The following is a 22,927-nucleotide window of genomic DNA, read 5'->3' on the forward strand; positions in this document are numbered from 1 at the left end:
CCAGTTTCAACAGCTTTTCCCCACCAGTTTACTTGGGGCAGATGTTAAACCTTTCTTCATCCATCCAGTTCAGATCCCCATTTCATTTGTGGATTTTGAATGATTGTATTCTGCCATTTCCTAGTATGGTTTACCATTTCTCATTTCCCCATGAAATCATAGAATAGCAGAGTTTGAAAGGATCCCAAGGATCATCTAGTCCAACCCCCCGCAATGCAGGAATTACAGCTAGACACGTTAGTTGTCTTAATTACTTAGGCCTAGTGATATTACATTCTCAAGAATAATCTTTTGGAGAATATTTAACATCACTACTTAGGCCTATAGTTGTCGTCTTTGCATGATTTAATCTTTTGATTGAAATAAGGAAACAACAGAGGCTATGATATGGTGATGTTTTGTAAAAAAAAAGATTTATTTTTTAGCTATTGCATTGTAGCCTTTTTTTGTTGTTGTTTTGTTTCAAAGCTTTAATAACAGAACTTTTTCCAAAACAGACTTATAACAATTAGGATACATCCAAATAGTTGTATAAAATCATGTGTTTGCCCAAGCATGGCTATATCCTCTTTGTAATATAAAATTACTCCCAAAACAACTGAAATCAAAACTCTTTCTCTCCACATAGACACTATTCCAAACTGAGGCTGCTCTCTCCAGGAGAGAATCATTGCACACTCTTTGTCTTTGGTGGTGTGAGAGCAAAGGCAACTACCACAAAATGGAAATTTGTAACTGATACCCCTCCCATGTGATCTAAAGTTAAATTCTGATAGACACATTGGCCCTGTATGGGTGGAGTGTGCAGACAAGCAATTTGGCAGCTTGAAATGTAGTCAGTCACAAAGGCAGGAATCTGAAATGTTTGCAGGGTGCAGAGTAATGGGGCTCCAAGTAGAGGTGGTTTGCTTTGGGAAAACTAGTGATACACTTTAAGTCAGGAAAGCATTATCTGGCACCAGTGTGCTTTCGTCCTGCACCACAGCCCATTTTTATCCAGTATACAAATGTATACATATATATATATACATACATATATATATATATATATACTATTTATTGAAGTTTCAACAGAATTACAAATATGAAAAAAGACAGAAAAAAGAAAAAAACACACAAAAGGGATAGAAAATACAAAAAAGAATAAAAAAACAGTTAAAAACATTTCAATCTTTCCATGTCCTCTTTCATTTACTTATTTCCGTGACCTCCTCACGCCTCCCGTTTTTGTATTCTAATTCAATTAAATATTCCAGCAAATCCTTCCAACTTTGTTTTTATCCTAATAATTTATCTTGACATATTATAATTTTACCTTCTCTCTTTCACCAATTCATTTTTACTTAATCCTTTATATCCTTTCTGCTAAAACCACATAATTTTTCCCCCCAACATCTTTCTAACATTCCTCAATTTTACAATATTTCTGAAGATAAACTTTAAATTTCTTCCACTCTTCTTCCACCAACTCTTCTACTTGGTCTCGGATTCTGCCAGTCATCTTAGCCAGTTCCATATAGTCCATCAGCTTCATCAGCCATTCTTCCCGGGTGGGTAAATCTTGTTTTCCAATACTTTGTGATGAGTATTCTTGCTGCTGTTGTGGCGTACATAAAAAAATTTCTATCCTCCTTTCGCACCAATTGGCCGACCATGCCCAAGAGGTGCGAAAGGAGGATAGAATAGTCTTTTGGAGAATATTTAACATCACTACTTAGGCCTACAGCTGTCATCTTTGCATGATTTAATATTTTGCATGAAATAAGGAAACAACTGATGCTATGTTATAGTTATGTTTTGTAAAAAATATTTTTCTTTTGTTTTTAACTATTGCATTGTAGCCTGTTAAGCCTGTCTTTTTGCTTTCTCAGATGTTCAGTCATTCAGACATCTTCAGAGAGATAAATTTCACATGGAGACCCCAATTCACGGGGGGGGGGACTAGTGTTTCATGGGGGTCAAAAGTCTCTTGTACCACAAAGGCAGAGAGGGTGGACTTGAAGGTGCAGAAGGGGGGGAGAGAAACTGCCCAGAAGGATCAGATAAAAGAGGGAAGAGTTTCATTCCTGCCTAGAGAGAGTTGGGTTGCTTTTCCATGTGACCTTTTTCAGGACTGGTTGCCACGTGTCCTCTTTTTGTAGGTCCTCTACATTCATGATTAAAATTTCTCCCCTAGGTGGATTCTTAAAATTATAAAATTGGCAAATTGTCTCAAGTTATTTGGTTTGGTTTACAGTAAACCATTTAAATTTTTCTAGTGCATTAGACTCAGATCTAAGGCACCCATCTAAGCTAGCCTAGAGCAGAGAATCACAACAGAGCAGCATCTTAAGCTAGCCACATCCTGTATAAAACCCTTCTCTTGTGGCTGAACTAAAAGGATACTGGCTCAGCTACAAGATCTTGGAGAAGGAGTCTGGGAGGGCAAGAGTTAACACCCCCCTGGACTTCTGGGTTGGCGCCTCCGGCAATGGCGGAGCTCCTCCCGATCAGAGGAACCGGCTCCATGAAAAACAGGGTCTGACCGCCACGGCGAAGGCGGAGACCCTTAGAAATCACAGGTGGAGAAGCCTGTGAACCTGGGATTCGGCTGGCACCTTTTGCGCCCCCTACTCGCGAGGAGACCTGATATCGGGAATTCGGAGTGACGTGGTGGTGAGCGGCGCAGTGCTTTGAATTGACCGCTTTTTGCACGGAGCGAAGCCGCATTGCCGCTGTCAGAGAGCGCTGACTTCTTTTTGTGGACAATTGGATTTTAAACAACAACCCGTGAGTAGAACGGGAAATTGGACTCTTAAAATAATTTAATCTGGCACTGAACGGGGAAGGTTTAAACAGGAAGTCCACCTTCCCTTTCTGTAAATAGACTGAAGCAAAGAAGTTGTTAACTAAGGTCTTGGAAAGTCTTTCGTAAAGGATTAAAACTCCACTGATTGAAACTATTATTACTACTCCCCTTGGAAGCAGGGGAAGTCTGCAGGAGAAGCTGGAAAATTAAAAATCGAAGCACCATGTCTCTGAACCTGGGAACGGTCGGCAAAAAGTCCATCAACGGTAAACAGGATAAATTTGACAGCTAGCTGTCAAGACATAAAAGAAGACATTGTTTCTACTGTCCGCTTCTGCGTTTAAAAAAGAAGAAAAGGTAATTGGAACTGTTACTATTTTACTTTTGGAACTGTGCTGGAAAGGATTGACAAATGGAGACTGTTTCCCTCTAGAGGGAGTTTTGGGATATTGTTACAAGAGTGCAGCTGGGATATTGGCTTTAAGATAAAGATAAAGACTGTGAGAAACCAGCTTTGACCTTGAACATCTCAAGAATGTCGGCTAAGGAAGAAGTAGTGTCTGTACTGAATAGGACATTTTATCTGTTGGGAAAGCTGCATAAACAGATGGATGCCATGGCTACCAGTATTGATATTTTGGGAACAAAAGTGGGCATTAGCATAGAAGTCGACAAGAACCCGGCACAGGAATCTTTCTTAACTGAACATATTGATGAATTAGAAAAGGAGAAAGTTGCTGTTGCGGAGTATAAAGCAATACAAGGGGGAGCCTTAACCCTACAGAGGCAAATGGAGGATTACAAGATGAGGCCTTATATGGCTGTAATTAGGAGAAGCCAGTCACTGAAGATGGGAATCTGGCCTGATCTGGAAAATGAAAGGTGGAGAGACTCCCTTATGCGGGGATCAAATGACTTTTGGGATATGAATTTGAGCCAAGAGGTGATTGGAGCTTTTGGGGCCTTTGGATTTGGAAGAATTGTGAAACAAGATCTGGAATACTTTATGGGCCCTAGCCTTAACTATGGAAATCTGGCAGACCTGTTAAGAAGGAATATGAGCATTGATGGGTTGGAGCTCCCCCGAGATCTGCTTTTTAGTACCAAAGATTATCAAGAAGATCGGCAGATGGGACATGAAGAAGAGTTAAGAGCCTCGGACATAAGATCTCCAGGTTGATGGACTGTTGGAGGTTGATGGAACTGACGGCAGGGGCCGAGACCGGGGAGGGGGGACAGTGGAAGAAAACTGGGAGCTTAAAATGTATATATGGAGATTTTAAAAAAAAAATTTTTTTTGACGAGAGTTGGAAAAATCGTGGAATGAAATTTTTATGACCCTAGGGGAAATGTCTTAAAGAGATTAAGTTTAAATATATCAGTTTTAAGGAGAAGTAAGATTAAATAAAGTAAAAATGGATGCCTAATTGGTGAAAGAAGAGAATGTAAAATTACAGTATATTAAGATAAATTATTAGGATAAAGAAGATTGGAAAAAATTCAAAGTTTATCTACAGAAATATTGTAAAATCCAGGAATGTTAGAAGGATGTTGGAATGAAGTAATGTGATTTTAGCAGAAATTGTTGAATTCAAGCCAGCAGAGCCAGCGAAGTTCAGAGGAATTGGCCACCCTCCAGGTGCCCGGCTTGAATTCTTGTTGACCTCCCTGCCGGCGACTCCCGGCAAGACCAGGGGAGGTCTCCAATCGGCGATTCTTCCCAACGTGAAGAAGAACACACCATTCCTCCCCCTCCCATAGCCAGGGAGGGGAAAGAGACAGACAGAAATATATTTACATGCTTTTATTCCTGTCTTTCCAGCAGTACAGAGAAATCATGTCTGTACTCTCTCATCCCAACTGCAGAGAGAGAATAACTCCACCCATGTACTTCCAGTACAGGGTCATGTGACACTCTGAGCTAACATCCGCTGCTCAGAGCACTGAATAGACCGTCCCTGGTTCCCACGGTACAGTCCCATAACATCAACATCCTGTTTTCCATTCCAGCCACCTGGAGCTCGCTCCTGCATTGCTCCTTTTTCGTAACATCCTCCCCCAAAAGAATCAATGCGTGTTGCGGCAAGCAAAGCGTGATCCAGAGAAGAAAACAAACAGTTGTTATACACATAACATTCCCCTGTTGTTCCAGTTCCACCCTTGGAACTCCCCGCCACTGGTTTCCCCAGTGTACCTCTCTGGTTGTCTGGCTTCCAAGGAATGAGTGCATCTGCATTACCTTGGCTAGCAACTCTCTGTTGTGTCTTTGTCTCTGACTTAGACACAGCTCCAACCTGTCCTCGGTTGTGTACAACAGCAACACATGCTACAGCTAAGATAGCAAACTCTTTTGAGTACCTCTTGGGTGGTTGACCCTTTGTAACTCTCTCAGACCTACGTATGAGGTGCTGATCCTCTCTGCTCACTGGTTCAGTCTCAGGACTCCTTGGAGAACCAGTTCCAATAGTAAACAGTGGTTCTTCCTTCACCTGTGAAGGTCTATCCATTGTGTGAGATTTCCTCTCAATGACTGTGACGACTGAGCTCTCCGAGCTATCACTGTCACTCTCAGTACCACTGTAATCTGTAAAATCACCATCATCTGAATCGTCCTCAGTGGGAAATGTGTGTTCTATCACTCTCTCCTGTTCAGGAGCACTCTCTAGAAATTTTGTGAGAATCACCTGACCAGATTCAGACAAAATTACTCTGTAGAGACCCTTTTCATAACCCACAAAAATGCCTCTGGCATTCTTTACTCCACCTGGAGCTTCTGTCCTCACATGAGACCCAAAAACCTTGAAATGGGCAACAGAAGGTTTTCTATGGAACAGTTTCTCAAAAGGAGAACTTCCCAACTCTTTTGAAACCTTTCTCATCTTCGTATAACAGAACGACATTAGCGACTCCGCCCAGAACTCATGTGGCAGATGTGAACTAAGCAATTGCGCATTCATCCCCTTTTGCAATTCTTTGTTCACCCGTACACAGACACCCCTGTTCCACGCTTCCGCTGAAACAGCAACCTTGTGTCTTATCCCTTTCTTCTGCAGGAACCTCTGGAAATCCTGTAAAAGAAAAATCTGTTTCTCATCTGTGAATAGACAATCAATGTTAGCATCATGCATATTCTTAACCTTGTCACAAAACTCCTGATACCTCTCCAAGGCTTCGTGTGGCTTTCTCAACACATAAATCCAGACAAAGTTAGAGAAATGATCCACACACACAAGATAAAATCTTGCATTGCCTCTAGATGGTTCTAGAGGACCAATCACATCAGCATACACCCGCTGAAATGCTCTGTTGACCCCGGTCACCTTCTTTGTCACACCTGCAAGAGAAACTGGGTTGGACACAGATGAATTACATTCCATGTAATCACTTTGTGCAAAAGTCAACAAATATAGTCCATCTTTCTCTCTGGCAGAAAGATATAACTCTCCATCTTTGTAGATCTTGCAGCTCTCAGCATCATAGGACAGTCTCAGTCCTTTCTTTGCAATCTGTGAAACACTCAGCAGATTGAACTTCAATTCAGGAACCAAGTAAACATTGTTTATAGTCAAGTTCAGACTCTCAAGATACACAGTCCCTATCCCGGTCGCTTCCAGCTCCTGACCGTTGGCCTGTTTCACAGCGAAGCTTTGCTTCTTAAACGTTGAAAAGAGTCCTTTGTGTGGGGACATATGGACGGTGGCTCCAGTGTCGATTACAAACGAGTTGCCAACATCTGGCGTGGTTCCTTTCGCCATCAAAGCCTTTGCAGGTTTCACCGAAGGCTTGGTATGACCTTTGCCTGACGCCTCAGGCTTTGCTGAGCGGCCCTCAGCTCCTTTTGGCTGGCGTGGCTTCTTACAGTTCCGCTGAAGATGCCCAGCCTGTCTACAGTTGTAACATTGGACAACATTCAAAGCTACAGCATCCTCTCTAGTAGCCTCATTGGTGGGGGGATTAGAACTCCGTTCCTCCCTCCCCCTGTCCTTTACTTCCAGTGCAGCAAGCCAGTTGTGTTCATCCAGAACCACGGCACTCAGGGGAGGTGGATAGGGTAACCCTCCCCCCTTCTTGGCATTCATGCTGAATCCAAGTGTCAGCTCTCACTTTCTCAAGCCAGTAAAATCCAAAAGTCTTTCTTCAAAAGGCTGTTTACTGCTTCACTGGCAGGCAATCTGCACGCTGTTTCACAGCTGCGTAGTTATCAAAACAATTCCTCTTCCCAGGCTCTTTGAGCCATTCAGTAACTTTCCAAGCCTTCTGGCTGTCGTTGCCTAGCAACCTGCTCGGGACGGGAATCTTATCTACCACAAGAATTCCTGGTATGCAAGCCTTGCTTTGAGAGCTGTTTTTCTTAAACGTAGCTCTCGTGAACCAGAGAATTAAACCTTTCTGCGTTCACTCTCTTTAACCCGAAATTCAGCATACCTTTTGGGCTCCGTTGCCTGGAAAACACTCCTCTCGGTGTCCAGCTGTCTGTTCAGCTTCTGGCTGCAACGCAGACGCTTTCTTTATCTCCTTAGGTGCAGAGGATGGCAACGATTCATCGACCTCTCACCACTCAGGCTGATTCCCATGGATCAGATAACCATCGGCAATGCTACCAGATGTCGATTTCAAGCCAGCAGAGCCAGTGAAGTTCAGAGGAATTGGCCACCCTCCAGGTGCCCGGCTTGAATTCTTGTTGACCTCCCTGCCGGCGACTCCCGGCAAGACCAGGGGAGGTCTCCAATCGGCGATTCTTCCCAACGTGAAGAACACACCATTCCTCCCCCTCCCATAGCCAGGGAGGGGAAAGAGACAGACAGAAATATATTTACATGCTTTTATTCCTGTCTTTCCAGCAGTACAGAGAAATCATGTCTGTACTCTCTCATCCCAACTGCAGAGAGAGAATAACTCCACCCATGTACTTCCAGTACAGGGTCATGTGACACTCTGAGCTAACATCCGCTGCTCAGAGCACTGAATTCCCTGGTTCCCACGGTACAGTCCCATAACATCAACATCCTGTTTTCCATTCCAGCCACCTGGAGCTCGCTCCTGCATTGCTCCTTTTTCGTAACAGAAATGATATAAAGGATTAGGTAAAAATTGACTTTTTTTTTTGAATATATTTTATTAGTTTTTCCATACAATCATTTCACATTAACAAATTATAATATATTTCCAATTTTTTGACTTCCTTCAGCTTCTCTGAGAATCATCCGAATTCTAATTTTTTGATACACATTTCCCAATTTCTATATTACCTTTATGCTTACCCCCATCTTATATTCTGCTTTTTTGCAATATTTCTTAATCTATTACAGAGCTTCTTTAAATGCCACTAACGTTATTTCGTTATCACTTATACATTCCCAATAATCTGCTAATTTTTTCCACTCCTCGATGAAACTTTGATCTCGCTGATATCTAATCTTCCCTGTCAGTTTATCAAGTTCTGCATAGTCCATCAGCTTTGTTCTCCATTCCTCCAACGTTGGTATTTGTTCTTGTTTCCAATTCTGGGCCAATAATATTCTTGCCGCTGTCACTGCATACAGGAAAATTTTGTAGTCCTTTCTATTTATTTCATTTCCCATTATTCCTAAAAGAAAAGCCTCTGGTTTTTTAACAAATGTATATTTCAACATTTTTTTCAGCTCGTTATATATCATCTCCCAGAAGCTTTTCACTTTCTTACATTCCCACCACATATGAAAAAATGTACCATCCTTTTCTTTACATTTCCAACATTTCTTACATGTTTTGTACATTTTTGCTAATTTTACTGGTGTAATGTACCATCTATACATCATTTTCATAACATTTTCCTTTAATGCAGTGCATGCAGTAAATTTAATACCATCCTTCCAAAATTTTGTCCAATCATCAAATTGTATATTATGTCCAATATCCCTGGCCCATTTTATCATAACTGATTTAACTTCTTCATCTTTTGTATGCCATTCCAACAATATTTTGTACATTTTGGATAAATTTTTATATTCATTGTTTATTATTTCTGTTTGAAATCTAGAATCTTTTTCTATATATCCGTATTCTTTGAGATCTTTCTTAAACATTTCATTTGTTTGAAAATAATGTAACCAATCATACATAAATTCTTTCACTTCTTCATAAGGTTTCATTTTCCATTTCCCCCCTTCTTTAATAATCAAATTTCCATATGTAATCCAATTCTTTCTCATATTAGTTTTTTTAACAGCCATAACCTCTAATGGCGACAACCAGTGTGGAGTTTTTGTTTCCAGTAGGTTTTTATACCTCTCCCATATTTCTATTAATGATCCTCTGAAGATGTGATTTCCAAAACCTCTATGGATTCTCTTCTTTCCAGCCCATAGGTACGCGTGCCATCCGAATCTATTGTCAAATCCTTCTAAGTCCAACAGTTCTGTATTTTCTAATTTTATCCATTCCTTTAACCAACAGAGACCTGAGGCTTCATAATACAATTTCAAGTCTGGCAAGGCAAAGCCTCCTCTTTCTTTTGCATCAGTTAATAACTTAAATTGAATTCTTGGCTTCTTTCCTTGCCAGATATACCTTGAGATTACTCTTTGCCAATCTTTAAAAACCCCAGTCCCCTTGATTATCGGAATTGTTTGATATAGAAACAGTAGTTTTGGTAGCACGCTCATCTTTATCGTTGAAATCCTTCCCCAGAATGATAATTTCATTCGTCCCCACGTGTCCAAGTCTTTTTTTATCCCGTTCCACACTGGTATGTAATTATTCTGATATAAATCTATATTCTTGGGGGTTATCCATATACCTAAATATTTCACTTTTTTCACCACTTCTATACCTGCTTGCTGCTGTATCTCTTCAATTTTATCTGAGTCCATATTCTTAACAATTATTTTAGTTTTTTTCTTATTCAATATAAATCCTGCCACTTGACCAAATCTCTCTATCTCTATAAGTATATTTTTCATACTTTCTAAAGGGTCTTCTACCGTTATAACCAGATCATCGGCAAAGGCTTTCACTTTATACTCATTCCGGCCTACTTCAACCCCTTTTATTGCCTCATTTTCCCTTAATGATTTTAGAAAGACCTCCAGTACCATGATGAATAGCAATGGTGAAAGTGGGCACCCTTGTCGTGTACCTTTAGATATCCCAATTTCCTCAGTAATCACATTATTTACAATTAATTTAGCTTTCTGCTCCGTATATATTGCTTTGATTCCATTGAGAAATTCCACCCCTACTTCCATATATTCTAAACTTTTCAGCATAAAATCCCAAGATATGTTGTCAAAGGCCTTTTCCGCATCAACAAATATTAACATCGCTTGTTTCTCATTTCTGGCAGTCAAATATTCCAAAATATTGATTATATTCCTAACATTATCTCTCATCTGTCTGCCAGGTAAGAAACCCGCTTGGTCCTTATGTATAATGTCCTTTATTTCTCTTTTCATCCTTTTCGCCAAGATACTCGCAAATATTTTGTAGTCTGTGTTGAGTAGTGAAATAGGCCTATAATTTTTTACTTGTGTTAGGTCAGAATCTTGTTTCGGAATAAATGTGATAAATGCTTCCTTCCATGTTTCCGGGATTTCTTTTTCTTTAAGAATATTGTCCATAACTTCTTTTAAAGGCAACGACAGGATGTGTTTCATCTCTTTATAATATCTTGCTGTAAATCCATCCGGACCTGGAGCTTTCCCTTTCTTAAGTTCTTTTATAGCCTCTTTTATTTCTTCTAATTCAATTGGGGTATTCAGCCTTTCTCTTTTTTCTGTCGGGATCTTCTGCACCATTTTTTCTTTTAAATATCTCTCTATTTTCCTCATATTATTCTTTTCTGTTCTTTTATATAGGTGTCTGTAAAAGTCCAAGAATCCTTTTCTAATGCCTTTTGGGCTGTCTATTTCTTCTCCCTCCACGATGATTTTATTAACTGTGCTTTGTTCTTTTCTTTTTTTGATTTGCCAAGCTAGCCATTTTCCTGATTTATTCGCCGATTCGAAGTTCCTTTGTCTCATTTTTTTTATATTCCATTCCACCTCTTTGTTGATTATCATCGCAAATTGTGCTTGTAACACCTTTATGCTCTGTTTTATTTTCTCATTGTTTGGTTTTTTGACCAATTTTTGTTCATTGTCCATTATTTGTCTTAAGATTTCTTTCTTTCCTTTCTCTCTATTTTTATTTTTGATGGAATTCTGCTGGATAAAGAATCCTCTCATAACCGCCTTGCTAGCGTCCCACACTGTATTGATTTTCGTACCTTTATTGTAATTATTAGCAAAATAGTCCATCAGAGATTTTTGAGCTTTCTCCACAATTTTTTGATCATCTAGAAGGCAATCATTCATTCTCCATCTGAATGTTCTTTCTTCATATCCTTGTAATTCTAGTTTTATTGGACTATGATCTGATATTACTCTTGGCTGAATTTCTATTTGTTTGATTCTTGGAGTTAACTCATTTGAGACCCAAATTTGGTCAATTCTTGACATTGACTGGTTCGGATCCGAATAAAATGTAAATTGTTTTTCCAGTGGGTGTCTCAATCTCCAAATGTCTATTAAGTTGCAGCTTTTTATCAGTGAAAAGAATGTTTTTGGAAGTTTTCCTTCTTTACTGGTTCCTGCTGCTCTTAGTCTGTCCATTTCCAATGACACCACTCCATTCATGTCACCCAGTACAATTATCTTTTGGTCTACATATTCGAACAGCTTTTCTTCCAAATTTTTGAAAAAATCTACCTTATTTCCATTTGGTGCGTAGATCCCGACAATTATTATCTTTTCGCCTTGCCATTTGATCTGTACCGCAATAATTCTTCCTTCTTCATCTTTAAAGATTTGTTGGGCATCGATTTTACTCCTCACGTATATTACCACTCCTCTCTTCTTACTTTTATCAGAGGAAATGAACTCATTCCCTAATCTTCTGTTAATCAAGACTTTTCTGTGTTTTTTTGCCACATGCGTTTCTTGTAAGCAAATTATGTCCAAATTTTCCTTTTTTAAATGCTGTTCAATTTTGTTCCTTTTTTCCCTATCATTCATTCCATTAGTATTCCAATTCCAAATTTTTAATGCCATTTTGCTTCTTAAATTAAATATAATCTTTTTTCCTCTAATTTTATTGTTCCTTTACTTTCCCTTCTTCCTCTTCTTCTTCCTAGTCTTCTTCTTCTTCCTCTTCCTCTTCCTCGTCTGTTCTCTTTCTTCTCTCCTCTTTTTCTTCACCTGCTCTTGTGCCCAGTCCTCCTAATGCTGTTCCTCCTACAGCTCCTTTTTCTTCATCTTCTTCTGTTCTTAGTTCTTTATATTTTCTCTGGAACTTACTTGTCTCTTCTGGACTGGTCAGTCTATGTTTCTTGCTTTTATAGAAGAATGAAATTCCTTCAGGAAATTCCCATCTGAATTCAATTTTATTTCTCTTGAGGATTTGCACAAATGCTTTGTATGGCTCTCTTCGTTTCAACAATCTTATTGGAATATCTTTAAAGATGATGATGTAATTCCCATCGATGTTTAGTCTTTTTTCTCTATTTTTTTGTAATATCTGATTCCTCATATCTCTATCTTTGAACGTAATTAGACAATCTCCTGGTACTTTCCGTGTTTTTACTGATTTTACTCTCAATCTAAATGCACTTTGGACTGTCTTTGCAAATTCTTCCTGCTCCATCTCCAACCATTGTGCCAATTCCTTTATTAATTTCTCCTTGATATTCTCTCCCTGTGTTTCCGGTATTGCTCTCAACCTCAAGTTGCCTTCTCTCTGTCTTAATTCATTCATTGCAATCGAATCCAGAACTTCCTCCTGGGTCTTATTCATCTCTGACATGTCTGTTTTCATCTTCTCTTCCTCTTTTTTCATATCCTTCATTTCTAATTTTGTTCTTTTCCATCCTTCCTCTAGTTTCTGTGTTCTTTTAGTTACCTCTTTTATTTGCCCTTTAAGTTCATTCACTGTTTCATCAATTTTTTTATCCATTTTACCAATTCTATTATCCACCTGTTCCAATTTAGTTTCCAAATTTTTCTCACTTTCTTTAATTTCTGCAAACATCTTCAATATTTCCGCTCTAAAATCTGACTCTTGTTTTGACCCTTTCCTGTCCCCTGGGGTTCCTTCCCCGGATTTCTTCATCTTCCCCCAATCTCAATTTTATACACCAATTAAAGTAATATTCGGATTATTACCATCAGACAATATCACATCAAACAATATCAAACAATATCACATCAATTAACAAATAGTCCTTTCCCCCTGGGAGTCAGAAAGGGTGTAGTCAATAAATCCAAATGTTATTAATAGAGGTAGGATGGTAGGATGGTACGATGGTAGGATGATACGACCCTTCTCTTCTCGCCACCACTTAGGCTAATCCTTCTTCTGCCACCAATTAGGCTATTTCCAATTAAATAAGAGCAATCAGAACCAAAATATCCAATCCGCAATAATCCAAACAAGGGCGTCGATAAATGTGTAAGGGAATTGGTCAATTATAATCCAAAAGTCCAAAAAAAAATTTTTTTTTTAATTGTCCCAAAAATTAAATCCGGATCCCTTCAATAATTCTTCTCAAATTGGAGATAGAAGCAGAAAAAAAACACAATTTTGTCAAAAAAGAAAGAGAGAACAAAAAAAAAAAAGAAAAAAGAAAAAATTTAGAGTTTGCCAAAACAGCGACAAAATCCAGGAAGAGAGTCTCTCAACCGAAGTTCAGTACTATAACCTCAATAAAATAAGTCTTAATCCAATTCTAATTAGTTTCCAAATTCGGATAATTCCAAATAAAGGAGTTTAGCCAATTTCTAAGCTTGGGGGTCAAAAATTAATGTACGAAAACAACCGTCAAAAATAGCCAGTTCCGAAAAAAAACATGTTGTAATTCCCTGTTTGCCCACAGGGTTTTAGACCACAGTCTATGGCCAATTTTTACTTATTTTCCCCAAAGCTTAGTAAAAACAAAATTATTCTCCTTCTACCAACAACAAAAAATAGAAAGAAAAAAAGAACGAAGAAACAGCAGCAAGAGACTACCAAAAACTAGCAAAAGTTGTGTAATGGCGTTCAAATCATTCCTTCTTCTCTGCGTTCCAGACAAGAAGCATTGTTCTATAAATAGTAACAATGGAATCTTAAGCTCTGTTGCGCAGATATTTAAACAGTCACAGATTCCAATTATCACATACTCCTCCTGACTCCGTACTTATTTCCTCGAGGGCTTAGGGTTTCTACCTCCCTCCTCTTTTTTTACTTATATTCTCACTACCGCTGCAACAGTTACTTTAAAAAGTAACCGTTTTCAAAGTTTTCAAAGGGGCAAGGAGATGGAGCCGCTAGCGGCAACTCACTTTCGGTTTCCAGCTCCGCTTGCAGTCCTGCGTCTATGCTGATTTCAGAGAAAGCCGACCTCCGTTGTTTTAGCTTTCAATTCCGAATCCTTCCTTCCGCCAAGTCAGTTCTTTTTTGTTATAATTAGGTCCGAATTTCTTATAGTTTGAGAATTGAGCACTCCCCCTGCGAACTCGGGGCTTCGCTTTCCGAAGGCAGCAATGGCTTCCCTTCAGCCCGCTTCCCTGCTCGCCGTTCTCTTCGCTCCGATAGGAGTTACCTGACGGCCGGGCAGTTAGCGTTTCGGCTTCAGCGGGAACCTGAACTCCTGGACCTCCTCCAGAGAGTATTTTCGGGGGCTACTGCGCCCTGTAGCACCCCCTTTTCCTTCGGAAAACCCGGGATTCTCTCCGCAGAGAGAATCCCCGTCCGCTCTGGTGTCGGGCTCAACCGGAAGTCCGGTAAAAATTGGTAAAAATTGACTTTTTAACTGGTGAAAGATGAGAATGTAAAATTACAGTATATTAAGATAAATTACTAGGATAAAAACAAAGTTGGAAAGGATTTGCTGAAATACTTAATTGAACCAGAATACAAAAAAGGGAGGTGTGAAGAGGTCAAGGGAATAAGCAAAGGAAAGAAAGCTATGTAAATGTTTGAGCTGTTATTGTTTTTTAACGGTTTGTATTTTTTCTGGGTTTTTTGTTTTTTTTAATATTTTCCTTGTAATCTTTAAAATTTGAATAAACATTATTTTTTTAAAAAAAGAGTTAACACCCCCCTGCCCTTAAGGAGAGTCCATATGTACATGTTTAACAGTTTAATAAATTGTTCTGTGCCCACTTGTGTTCACAAAGATGTGAACAGGAGCCCAAATACTTTCATGTGGCAAGCGAGGGAGCAATATGTATTATTATTCTTTTGTTGTTGAAATTTCAGAACATTGCTACTAGCAGTATATCACAGCTTTGAAAGATTACAAAGAGTAGGGGTATTTAAAATGAGTGTCGTCATAGCGATCCATGGTTAAGAGTAGAAGTTGGCAAATGTGTCCTCTTTTTTGCTCTTCAAAATATGTCAACTCTACACTTGCCTAGCATGACTGGTAACTTTTTGAGTTATTCCCCCTTTCCCCCAGGGAACTAGTCTTATGGTATATATTAAATCCAAAAGAGAAGCATGGAATAATCAGTCCTTTGTAAAATTGCCCTGCCACCTGACTCCTCTTCCCTGGTGGCAAGGTCTAAACTTCCAAGATGGTAGAGAGGAAGGAAAGACCAAGTGGGTGAGAGAGATGGAGAGCAGGAATAAACAGGCTCCCCACTTAATGCAATTTATAATTTATTATTATTACTATTATTAGAACGGGGGGTCCTCATCCCCCACCCCAACCCAGAGGTCCCCAAAGGCCAATTCCCACAGATATTATCAGAGGAAAGCAGCTTCTCTCCTCTCCTGCCTCCTCCAAGTCTCCTCTCTTTCCCCTTGGATAACACAGAAGAGATGAGTAAAAGGGTTCCTGGGTGGTTTTTCCTCCTAGAAAATGCCTGGGTTGAGAGGAGGGCAGGTCAATACACATTGAATATAAGAAAGTGACGGGAACTGATTTAAAAACCATCAAGGAAGATATTTATTCTGATGAGAGTCTGCAAGGAGGAGTCTCAGTCTAGCATGCGATGCAAAGAAATCCCCTTGATCTGAAAGGGAATCTGGGTTTTTTGGATGTTATTTATTTATTTATCAGGATGTCCGTTTCTGTCTCTCAGCTGACTCTGCCTATTCTTCCCTTTCCCTCACTTTCTCCCCAACAGCAAATGTCACTCTGGATCCAGACACAGCCCATCCTGAACTCATCCTGTCCGAGGATCAGAAAAGCGTGAGAAGGGGAGACAAACCTCAAGCCCTGCCTGATAATCCTGAGAGATTCAGTGACTGGCTTTGTGTGTTGGGACGTGAGGGATTCACAGCAGGCAGACATTTCTGGGAAGTCACTGTGGGAAGTGGGGAATGCTGGGCTCTGGGGGTCGCCAGGAAGTCTGTGGAGAGAAAGGGCATCTTCCCCTTATTCCCTGAGTGGGGGATCTGGGCTGTGGAGAAGTGGGGAGGGGAGTACTTGGCCTGCACCTCCCCTGATTCCTCTCCTCTGTCCCTGAGTGAGGAGCCCAGGAGGATCCGGGTGACTCTGGACTATGAAGGAGGATGTGTGTCTCTTTCTGACGCTGACTCAGGATCTGAACTCTACACGTTCTCAGGAGCCTCGTTCTCTGGAGAGACCCTCCTCCCTTTCTTTCATCTGTGGGAAAATAAAACCCACTTAAGTATCTCCCGAGGAGACTAAATCTGCCTCTCAGGCCCAGCAGGAGTTTCTCTCCAGACCAGAGTGACTGACATAAAAAAGAGCAGGTTGGGCAGTTTTCCAAGGGCCATTTGAGAGGATTCATTCCAGTCAAAATCAGCAGAAATAACAAAACAAAAATGGGTTGCTCTTGCTTTGCATTTTCCTTCCTTTTCCCAGAATTCCCTCTGCAGCTTCTTAAAGAGACAGTCACACTTTTAAGAGTCCTAATAAATTTTCTCACCTTCAATCTTGTTTTCCTTTTGAGATGTCTGATTTGGCAGAGGACCAGACTCTTAATCTCAGGCTTGTGGGTCTGAGCCTCACATTGGGCAATTGTTTCCTGCACTGCAGGGGGTGGGACTAGTTGACCCTCAGGACCCCTCACAACTCCGCAATTCTAGGAAACCTTCCTCTCACCACAAGACCTTATGCAGCTGTGAAAATGCATACATTATTGGATTTATAGATGACTAAAAAATGAACCCCTTCACCCACGTCATGCAGGATAGCTCCTTGCTCTGGAGACCTCAGACGGGAAGAAAAGGAAAAAGAAATTGAACAGGGTGTCAGCTTCAAATGCCCTCTGCAAATACAGCCTCGCCATCTCCGCACAATGTCAGAAGTAAACCTTCTTGCATTGAGTGGGGCTTCTGCCCAGTTAAATGTGTTTTCAGTGGATGCATTAACGTTCCTTATTTACAGGCTGGATTCTGTCTATCGGGGGCATCAAATGGGGTGTCCTCTGGATAATGCTGGACTCCAACTCCCCTCTGACCCATCAGCATGGCCAGGCGACAGAGAGGGTGGGAGCTGCAGTCCGGCAGCTTCCAGAAGGGCCTCCATGGGCTGTGCTGCCCTATACATTTCGCAGGACATCGGCCCTGTGTTCCTCATCAGGGCTTAGATTGAACCCTTTTTAAATTAGGCCATGCTGGAAATAGACATACATAGAACTGAGCAAATGCCAATATTGCATGAGGTTGCAGAGCAGAGAGAAAGAGAGAGAACCCAATAAGGGTTATTCCATTGCTATGGCTCAGAGCTGCCTTGGGCTCTTCCGCAATTGTCCCCTAGTAACAGTCACTCCATCACTGTTTCTATCCCAACTGGTCATTATAACTTTAAGAACTAGTACCTGAGCTTGTTCCTTTCCTCCTCCCTCCCCATTCCCCTTTCCTTTTATGTCACCTATTAGCTTGTTTTTCATTGATCTGTGAAACTGCATTCTTATTTCACCACAAACACATGCTTATGTTCAAAGAAAGTGGCTTTGAAGCACATTCATACTAAAACAAGCATTGCTGCAACCAGCAAGATTTCAAACCGTAGTGATGGGTGGAGAAGAGATACAAACTGCTATGACTGTTGGAAACGCAGCTGAAATTGTGGCAAGGTGTTGTGAGCAGGTGCTAGCAACATGGGTTCCCAGTGCTAGTGAAATGGCTTATTCCCCCCTCACCCCACTTTTTATCCCCAAAACAGCTCTGTGAGGATGACTGGTATCAGGAACAGCAACTGGTCTAGGGGACTCTGAATCCCTAAAGCTAGAAAGGGACTTGAACCCAGCTCTCCCCAAGCCCAAGTTTCTAGGCACCTGGTTGTCTCCCCCCTCTCTGCTGTCAAGGAGGGCCTGTTGAAAAGTTATGCATTTACCTGCTTGCGCATATTGTTGTTGTTTATTCATTTAGTCATTTCCGACTCTTCATGACCCCATGGACCAGAGCACGCCAGGCACTCCTGTCTTCCACTGCCTCCCGCAGTTTGGTCAAACTCATGCTGGTAGCTTCGAGAACACTGTCCAACCATCTCTCCCTCTGTCGTCCCCTTCTCCTTGTCCCCTCCATCTTTGCCAACATCAGGGTCTTTTCCAGAGAGTCTTCTCTTCTCATGAGGTGGCCAAAGTATTGGAGCCTCAGCTTCACGATCAGTCCTTCCAGTGAGCACTCGGGGCTGATTTCCTTCATGGTTAATGGTTGTAACCATGGGGTAAAGGGCTGATTCACAGCAAGAATAAGAATAAGTGGGGAGCTTTATCCTCCAAGTTGCACTCCAAGTTTCATTTCTTAAAATGATAAGCAACTGGGAGCTGCTTCTCTAGCCTAGTGGAGCAAGCAGTTTGCATTCTTTCCTTTGTTTTATCTGCTGAAATCACAAAGGCCTCATTTTCTGGTGTTCTCTGAAGTTGCATGGATGGTCGGAGATTCTCCCAGTGTGGTGTAGTGGTTGAGAGCGGTAGTCTCATAATCTGGGGAACCGGGTTCGCATCTCTGCTCCTCCACATGCAGCTGCTGGGTGACCCTGGGCCAGTCACACTTCTTTGACGTCTCTCAGCCCCACTCACCTCACAGAGTGTTTGTTGTGGGGGAGGAAGGGAAAGGAGAATGTTAGCCGCTTTGAGACTCCTTAAAGGGAGTGAAAGGCAGGATATCAAATCCAAACTCCTCTTCTTCTTCTTCCCACCATCGGGGCATTTGCATGGCTCTATTGTGTTATTGCTCTATTGCCATCTGAAGGGGCCCTCTTGCCCAAGAAGCAACAGTGAAGTCTTGGGGACCCTCCAAGTGTCCATATTTTCCAGGGACAGACCTGGATTTACTTAAGCCGTCCCAGTTTTGGATTTGATCCCAGAATGTTCCGCTTTTCCCTGGGACGTCCCTCTTTTTGTCAGAGGAATGTTGGAGGGTACGGAGTTATGTGACCCCGGAGCCAAGGTGATAAGTAACTATACAACCTTTAGAAGACATCTGAAGCCAGCTCTGTATAGGGAAGTTTTTTTGATGCTTAATGTTTTATTATGTTTTATATATGTTAGAAGCTGCTCAAAGTGGCTGGGACATCACAGTCAGATGGGTAGGGTATGAAGAAGAAGAAGAAGAATCGGACACCACTATTTTCATCAGAGAAATGTTGGAGGATAAGCCACCCCCTCGGGCCCAGCCAGGTGTCCCTGTTTTTCATCAGCCAAGGGGGCAAGGGCTCAGAGATATAAGCTATTTGGAAAGCTCAGTTGGCAGAGCATGAGATTCTTAAATCCCAGGGTCATGGGTTCCAACCTCGTTGCCTTGATGATCTTCGTGGTCCCTTCCAACTTTACAATTCTATGATTCTCTCTTCTTCTTTTTTACAAGTACAGATAGGTAGCCGTGTTGGTCTGCCATAGTCAAAACAAAAAAAAATTTTTCCTTCCAGTAGCACCTTAAAGACCAACTAAGTTAGTTCTTGGTATGAGCTTTCGTGTGCATCTGAAGAAGTGTGCATGCACACGAAAGCTCATACCAAGAACGAACTTAGTTGGTCTTTAAGGTGCTACTGGAAGGATTTTTTTTTTCTTTTTTACAAGTTCTGCTTCACAATGTAGAGCCATCGATGCAGTGTACTAGATTAAAAGTGAGATGAGATTCAAGTTCTAAACCCAAAGCCATTCCTACACACCCCAAAACAATGAAAGCATTTCTACAGATGTGCAACTGATATTTTATAAAACGACTGGGCCAAAGACCTCAGGGAAAACCACGTTTAACAAGTGGCGCCTAAAATTCATGAGCCCTGAGCACATATTTAATATCAGCTGGGAATTAAAACAGTTAAAGCCATTGTTCGGATGCCTGATTATCATCTTCCAAACCAATAATAATAATAATAATAATAATAATAATAATAATAATAATAATATATTGTTTATACCCCGCCCATCTGGCTGGGTTTCCAATCTACTCTATTCCAAACTTAAAAATGGAAAGCGTAACGCTGGTGGTCAACGAAAGAGGTTTAAAGACTCTCTCAAGGCAAATCTTTAAAAAGGTAGTATAATAATATAGTATAAACACTGACAACTGGGAAACCCTGGCCTGTGAGCGCTCCAATTGGAGAACAGCTTTTATCAAAGGTGTCATGGGCTTTGAAGACGCTCGAACTCAGAACGAAAGGGAGAAACACCCTAAGAGGAAGGCACATTTGATAGAAAAAGGGACACGACAGGGGTGCCCAATCTCCCCACTGCTTTTTATATCGGTCCTGGAGGTCCTGCTAAACATGATTAGAAGGGACCGGTTGGTTAAAGGTATACAGGTCGGAGCCAAACAATACAAACTGAGAGCATTTGCAGATGACTTAGTATTGACGTTACAGGAGCCAGAATCTAGTACCAAAAGGGTTTTAGAATTAATTCAAGAATTTGGTCAAGTGGCAGGTTTTAAATTGAACAAGTTAAAAACCAAGGTTCTAGAGAAAAATTTAACACCGATTGAAAGAGATAGGTTTCAGAACGAGACAGGATTGACCGTGGTGAAGAAAGTGAAATACTTGGGGATTAATATGACAGCCAAAAATGGGAACTTATTTAAAGATAATTATGAAAAATGTTGGACGGAAGTGAAAAGAGATTTAGAAATTTGGTCAAATTTGAAGCTTTCACTGTTGGGCCGCATTGCTGTGATAAAAATGAATGTATTGCCGAGAATGTTGTTTTTATTTCAGACATTGCAAATTGTGGACAAGATGGACTGTTTTAAGAAGTGGCAGAGAGACATTTCTAGATTTGTCTGGCAGGGCAAGAAGCCCAGAATAAAATTTAAGATACTAACAGATGCAAAGGAAAGGGGTGGATTTGCCCTGCCAGACCTTAAACTTTACTATGAATCAGCAGCTTTTTGCTGGTTGAAAGAATGGCTACTTCTTGAAAACACAGACATTTTGGATTTAGAAGGTTTTAACAATGTATTTGGATGGCATGCATATTTATGGTATGATAAGGTCAAAGCACATAAAGCATTTAAAAACCATATTGTCAGGAAAGCATTGTTTAATGTTTGGATAAGATATAAAGACTTGTTGGAAAATAAAACCCCAAGGTGGCTGTCACCAATGGAAGCAAAAGCTCTGAAAAGGCTCAATAGGGAGGCCAAATGGCCGACATATTGGGAAATTTTGGAACAAGAAGGAGACAAATTGAAATTGCAGAGTTTCGAAAAATTAAAAAACAAAGTGAGAGATTGGCTTCATTACTATCAGATAATGGAGGTATATAATTTGGATAAGAAAATTGGCTTCCAGGTGGAAAAGTCAAAATTAGAAACAGAACTGTTAGAACCTAAAACTAAGAATCTGTCAAGAATGTACAACTTGCTGTTGAAATGGAATACTCAGGATGAAACGGTGAAATCTATTATGATTAAATGGGCACAAGATGTTGGACATAATATTATGTTTGCTGACTGGGAACAGTTATGGACCACAGGTATCAAGTTTACAGCATGTAATGCCTTAAGAGGGAATATTATGAAAATGATATACAGGTGGTACATGACCCCAGTCAAGCTTGCAAAAATCTATCATTTGCCGGACAATAAATGTTGGAAATGCAAGGAAACTGAAGGTACATTCTTTCACCTTTGGTGGACGTGCCCTAGGATTAAGGCTTTCTGGGAAATGATATATAATGAATTGAAAAAGGTATTTAAATATACCTTTCTGAAGAAACCAGAGGCCTTTCTTCTGGGCATAGTCGGCCAATTGGTGCCAAAGAAGGATAGAACTTTTTTCATGTATGCTACAACAGCAGCAATAATACTCATTGCAAAATATTGGAAGAGACAAGATTTACCCACTCTGGAAGAATGGCAGATGAAGGTGATTGACTACATGGAATTGGCGGAAATGACTGGCAGAATCCGAGACCAGGGAGAAGAGTCGGTGAAAGAAGATTGGAAGAAATTTAAAGACTATTTACAGAAATATTGTAAAATTAATGAATGTTAGAAGGATGGTGGATAGAAAATAAGTGGTTTCCAGCTGTAATGCTTTAAGAGATATGAAAAAAAAGGTTTACAAATGGGTAAAAGTTTAATGGTAAGGATTTGCTGAACTGGAATACAAAAAAGGGAGGTATGAGGAGGTCTGGGGAAATAAGCGTAAGGAAGATATGTTATGAAAATTAATGTGTTTTTAACTTTTTATTTTGTATGTTTCTTTTTATTTTTATTTTTTTGTTATACCTTAAAAACTTTAATAAATATCTTTAAAAAAAAAAAAAGAGGAAGGCACATTTGACACACCCTCACTGTGATCAACTCCCAGCCAGAAACCTATGTTCCCACTGTGGAAGGACGTATGGATCCAGAATTGGCCTCCACAGTCACTTATGGACCCACTGTTAAGACTGTGCTCATTACTCAGTTACGAGTGATTGCCAGAGATGAAGATGATGAAGAAGAAGAGACTAGACCATGAAGCAAGGATGCTACAAGCCTTCAAACTGCATGGGAATCAGAATTTGGCCACCCACACAAATGGGAGGGAATCCGGACCACTCCCTGCCCCTTAAAAGCACCTCTGCTCACTTACAAGATGTCTCCGTCAAGGTCATGTTCTGCGGGCACCAGACACTAGTCAGGTTGGCAAAAATCAATCCCTTCCTTTCCCATTTATGTTGGAAGAGTTGTGGAAAACTTGTTTCATTTATTCCTGTTTGCTGGGAATGCCTACAT

The 22,927-nt window shown here is 40.6% G+C and overlaps 1 protein-coding gene across 1 annotated transcript in view; it reads left to right on the plus strand.

Moving 5' to 3' along the window:
* Positions 1 to 16,495, plus strand: part of LOC128409247 (E3 ubiquitin-protein ligase TRIM11-like) — a 35,175-nt gene extending 18,680 nt beyond the window's left edge. The window contains exon 6 of the mRNA XM_053379568.1: positions 15,916 to 16,495. Within this exon, the coding sequence (XP_053235543.1) occupies positions 15,916 to 16,442 (527 nt within the window). The 3' untranslated portion in view covers positions 16,443 to 16,495. The remainder of the gene's footprint in view (positions 1 to 15,915) is intronic.
* The last annotated feature ends 6,432 nt before the right edge of the window (positions 16,496 to 22,927 follow it).

The sequence above is a fragment of the Podarcis raffonei genome, chromosome 2 (genome assembly GCF_027172205.1).
Source record: "Podarcis raffonei isolate rPodRaf1 chromosome 2, rPodRaf1.pri, whole genome shotgun sequence".
Classification (NCBI taxonomy): domain Eukaryota; kingdom Metazoa; phylum Chordata; class Lepidosauria; order Squamata; family Lacertidae; genus Podarcis; species Podarcis raffonei.